A 5,595-nucleotide genomic window follows, 5' to 3' on the forward strand; every position below is an offset into this window, starting at 1 on the left:
AGCTCTTATATATACCTATATATGATAATATAATTTATATAGAGACAAGAGGACCGAGAGAGGAGAGGAGACGAAGAAGAGAGAGAGAGATGAAGCTAGGCTCGTTATATTACGGTAGCACGAAGGCTTCGGCCCCCCCCACCCCCCCCCCCCCCCCCCTATACCCAAGTTCGTATTCCAATCACCTGTGGCATTCAATCGCCAGCATCGCTCTATAGATTTGATCAACACTATTAAAAATTTGCCGAAGACTAAATCTTCATTAATTTTTTCGGCATCATTTGCTAGTGATTAAGAAAGTTCAAAATTGCACCCAAAAAATTTTTTAACATTCTTAATAAAAAAAGATATGATCGCATTTGTGAATTTAATGGTGCCAAATATCCAAATATGATACAATTTTTATAGAAATTTTTTTCACCATTTAGAGTAAGATCGAGTACTTCTGCCGTCTTCAATTCAACGTCAATTTATCATTATTTTTTATGAGATTTTATTTTCATGCCGCACCTACATTTCTATATAATTGATTTGATTTAGGTAATAATGCAAAAAACTATAAAATTTAGTTTCCAAATACTTATCATAAGTTAGTACTCAGTCTAACGAGGCGCATCGTGATTTGAAAGCCGTATCATTTGAAAACAATTTGGTGCATGGAGGCTCCGTAAGTACAATAGATACCAGCCCTCTCTCTCTCTCTCTCTCTCTCTCTCTCTCTCTCTCTCTCTCTCTCTCTCTCTCTATATATATATATATATATATAGAGAGAGAGAGAGAGAGAGAGAGTCCAGCTACTATCTTTTTAGGAGGACAAAAGCCTTTGTACTCCTAAGTCGTTTTAGATGATAGGAATTTCAAATCAATGATCGGAACCATTAAAATTGATTTAGAGTATTTATAACGTTTATAAACTAAATTTCATAAATTTTAAAATTTATTCTCAAATTCATTGAAGAGTAAAAAAAATAAACAATCAGAAACAAATAATCTTGCAAAAATAAATATCAGAGTTTTTCAATTAATAATCGGAGTTATCAAGCTATTTGAATTGTTCCACATCATTAAATAAGCAAACGGCTCATATAGATCGTAAAAAAAATTATCGATTTTGTGATCTTTTGATCACTATGTAAATAATAATTTTTAAAATTCATAAAATTTCAGTTCCAGACACTTTCTACCGTTTGGTTCGGGGTTAAGGAAAAACTAGTTACTCCAGGAATAGGGTTAAGTTCAGGGTTAATGTGGAATTAAAGTATTTTTGTGTTTGGTTGAGAATTGAAGTTAGTCAAGAATTAAAGAAAATAGTGTTTAGTTGGAGTAGGTGGGATAAGAAGGATAGTGGGTAAAATAGGGTATGTTTGTTTCAACGTAAGTAGACTTGAGGTGAAAGTGGACTTTGGGTTGAAGTAGAGTTGGGGTGAAAATTAGTTTACTTCTGCTGTTTGTTTCTAACTATGGAAGTGCAGTTCTGTTGTTTGTTTGGTAGGAAGTAGATGACGTAAAAAGTATAGCTCTTCACCCCCTTGTATACTTACCTCCAAAGTAATATTATTGTCTATTTTGTAACTTATAGTGAATAATAAATTATAATAAATAAAAATTAATATAATTATATATGTATATAATTATATATATGTATAATTATAAAATAAAATTTTAAAAAATTAGATTATTTGTTTGCATATAAATTATAATAATGCAACAAATAAAATTCTAAAGTTAAAAAATTATTAACATTTAACAAATTCATTTTTCATCATTTTCTAAATATATATATTAAACAAAAAATATATTAAAACTTACCTAACCAAATTTGATCATATTTTAGACATATAATCAAAATAAAAAATTTAATTACTTCTACAATTGAATATATTTGGATAAAAGGGTAGAGAAGAGGTAACCCTAATACATTAATCCCACTCTTGCCTTTTTTCACTTCACCGAAATTGACTTCGCCCCGTGGGAGGGCGAAGTCAATTTCATTATTTTGGATGAACTGGACTTTCGGGCGTAATAAAATTACGGTGAACCAAACAACGGAAGTGGGCAGTTTTCATCGAAAATTACTTCCTCCTTCCCACTTCCACCCCACTTTCGTGCAAACAAACAGGCCCATCGTGTTTTGTTTGGTTGGAGTAGTGGGATGGGGTGGGGTTAGCTGGGGTTAGCTAACCCCACTCCAAATGGGCTATCCCGGATTAGCACATTTGGGGTGGAGTTAGCTAACCCCACCACCTTAAAATCATGTTTGGGAATAAAATCGGAGTTAAGGGGTTATCCCACCCTTTAACCCCGAACCAAACACAAGCAAATAAGTTTAACAATTCCGATCATCGACTCGAAATTCCTATCATCTAAAACGACTTAGGAAGACGAAGGCCTCCGACCTCTTAAAAGGATAGTAGCTGAATTCATAATTAATTTGATAATAAATTTTCTAGACATTATAAATACTCTAGATTAACTTTACTGGTTCGGATCATCGATTCAAAATTCTTATGATCTAAAACGACTTAGGAGAACAAAGATCTGCGTCCTCTTAAAAGTATGTAGCTGAACTTTATATATATATATATATATATATATATATATATATAGAGAGAGAGAGAGAGAGAGAGAGAGAGACTGGGATGTTTCTAATAGTACCGTTAGCATTTCCACCGTTAGCATTTTATGCTATCAAATTTTCCATCGTTAGATTTATTTCTATGATTATTTTTTATCTATTAAATCATACTATTCAGCCAAACGCCCACCAACTCTAGGAGATCACTGTCATCCTAACCGCATAATCCTTTATCCAACGGCCGAAAATCTAATAGCACCAGTAACTCAGTGCTACTAAAAGCATTCCAACCTAACTCTATATATATAAATTATAAATTATAAAAATAAATATTTTTCTTTTTTCCATTAAAAAGTGGGGACCCCTTCCTCCTCCGTTACATGCAACGAAGAGCCCCACTTGTCCATCTTCTAGCCTCCTTTCTAAGATTCTATAATCATTTTAACCAATAATAATGTTAAATAAATAAATAAATAATAATAGTTAATGATTAAAAAAATAAACATAGATAAAAAAAAAAAAAAGAAAAAAAGAAAGGAAGAAGAGTAAAGTGTGTTTCTCCTCCTCCTAATCCTCCTCCTCCTCCTCTTCTTCTTCGTCTTCTTCAATCTCTCTCCCAATCTCACAAAAAACCAAAAACCCTAGAAAAAAAAAAAAAAAACCCTAGAAATTGGAGGAAGAAGCTCTTACTGGGGTGGGGCTGGGCATGGCGCGGGATCTGGAGAGGTCGGTGCTGTTCCGGGCGCTGAGCATGCGGCGCACGTGGGTGGCGCTGTTCCTCGTCGCCTACGCGCTCGTGCTCTCCTGCTCGTGGCGCCTCCTCCTCTCCATCCGCGCCTGGTACGCCGGAGCCGGAGAAGGAGCCGGGGCGTGGAGGGCGCTGTACGCGGCGGTGATGTGCGGGGGGGTGTTCGGGGCGGCGGCGATGGCGGCGGCGGCGGCGGCGGCGTTGCCGGCGGCGGCGGTGGCGTGGATAACGGTGCTGGTGCTGCTGGCCTTCGCGGGGCGGCCGCGGCGGGCGCTGGGGACGACGCCGACCGCGCACCAGGCGACATGCCGCCCTCGCACCTCAAGCTCCTCCTCCGCGAGGCAACGCCGTCGCCGCCCTCTCGCCGCCGCCCTTCTCGCACTCTCCTCCGCCGCCCCCGCCGGCGCCGCGCCGCGGCCGACGATGATGCCATTGTAGGCGATTTATGTGGTGTAGCATTAGATAACATCACATAGGTTAGTAGGTAAGGTTTATCCTCTTCTTCTTCTCTCTCTCATTTTTTTCTGTCCCTTTTTTCTGTTGTTTTTGTTTTTTTTATTTTTTTGTGATGTGGGGGAAAAGAAATTGGAGCATTTTTTTTTTTTTTTTTTTTGATGAGGATAACAAAACTCTTAATATAAGATGTTTATCTTATTTATATTTTTTGTGTGTGGGCAAAAAAAATATGGAGATTGAGTGCTGTGACATTCTTTACTGTCTATTTTCGGTTTATTTCATTTTGAATCGGTTGTTGACGTACTTTAATTTAAAATTTATGCGTCTGTTCAATTTTGAATTTTAATCAGCTAAGCTCAAATTATAAGATGGTTATTCAATTTGCGCAATTTTAAGTTGCCATATAGATATAATCTAAGATCAATTATATTTGCTTATAATCATCTATTTAGATAATTAATAATAAGTTTTTGATCAGTGAACTATTAAAATTAAAAGATACCAGAGCTTTAGTTACTATATTCTTATTAGTAGATACAAATCGACTTGCTACTCAATTTAAATAATAATTCAGTAATAATTTTAAATTTTATAATTAACTTTTATATATTATATATATCTATATTATATTATAATAATATAGTATATATCTAATTTAATTTTTTCAACTTATTGTTCATGTGCTCAACTCGTGAGCATCTTCGTGTTCGGCTCGTTATTAGACGAACTGAAATAATTATCTAGTTCGTGTTCGACTCATTTACTAACGAGCGATTCGAGTTTTCAAAAATCATTTCAACCGAATACGATCTGCGCTTACGCGTAACATGTTAATGGATTGCCACCCACTTATAGTATGGCATTACTCAAAGTACTATATTAATACTACTGTTGCGAACCAATTAGACACGTGGGACTTGTATTAAAATAATTTTAAATATCTAAAATCATAAATTATAATAAACTAAGTTTTCGAGCAAAAGATTATTTTAGCTTTTTACAAATTTCTGGCTCCAGTTTTAAATGTTCCCATTTAGTGGGAGTGTTTTTGAATTAAGGTAATTATATTAATAACATATATTTACGATTCCTGGCTCGGCTACAGCACGATGGGGATTGTATGCCGTCCATGCCATGCCGGGCTGATCTTTCTCGAGCCGGCATGAAGCACGGCCCTATTCTTCATAATTTATTTTTTTATTTGTTAAAATTTTATTTTTAATGTTTATGCATTAAATTATAAAAAATATAGTATATAGTTATTATGTTATTAAATAAGTAGGTTTGAAATAACTTTTATAAGAACCTATTTAAATTTGACTCGTTTAATTAATACTTAACAATAATAAATATAGAAAATTTTAAATTATTAGAAAATAAATAAAAAATAAACAAGCAAGTTATCTAAGTTCCTAACAGTAGGTATGGCCCAAACGTCGTGCCGTGCCGTGCCGAGGCCGCATATGTCCCCTATATGGCATAGCACGGCGTGCCGTTTGCCCGCGCCGAAAGAAAGAAAGAAAGAGAGAAAATGTACAAAACCATTGATGAACTTACGCGCTTGGACTACTTGCCAATGTTTAGAGCGAAGACGAATGAAAGATTGTGGAAAAAGTGGATATTAAGAAATTATATAAATAACAGAAAAATCTTCTGTTAAATATCACATTTTTAATTTTTTTTTATAACTTTTTAAAATCTCATTTATGCTCTTGGTAAAATTTTAAGTGATGCATTTTCCCGTCCGTCAAAGATTCATCACTATCTTATTATTTATTAATAATTTTTATTAACGACATATTTGTTTTAAAAATAA

At 35.0% G+C, this 5,595-nt stretch overlaps 1 protein-coding gene across 1 annotated transcript; it reads left to right on the forward strand.

Moving 5' to 3' along the window:
* On the forward strand, nt 3,156–3,761 carry LOC109726028. The gene has a single exon (XM_020255459.1). It carries the CDS (start codon nt 3,282–3,284, stop codon nt 3,759–3,761), a length of 480 nt encoding a protein of 159 aa, XP_020111048.1. The 5' UTR covers nt 3,156–3,281.

This window comes from Ananas comosus, linkage group 20 (genome assembly GCF_001540865.1).
Source record: "Ananas comosus cultivar F153 linkage group 20, ASM154086v1, whole genome shotgun sequence".
Lineage (NCBI taxonomy): Eukaryota > Viridiplantae > Streptophyta > Magnoliopsida > Poales > Bromeliaceae > Ananas > Ananas comosus.

Bases quoted from the DNA above. Each gene is read 5' to 3' on its own strand.
- LOC109726028 (XM_020255459.1), top strand. From the start codon at position 3,282: ATGGCGCGGGATCTGGAGAGGTCGGTGCTGTTCCGGGCGCTGAGCATG.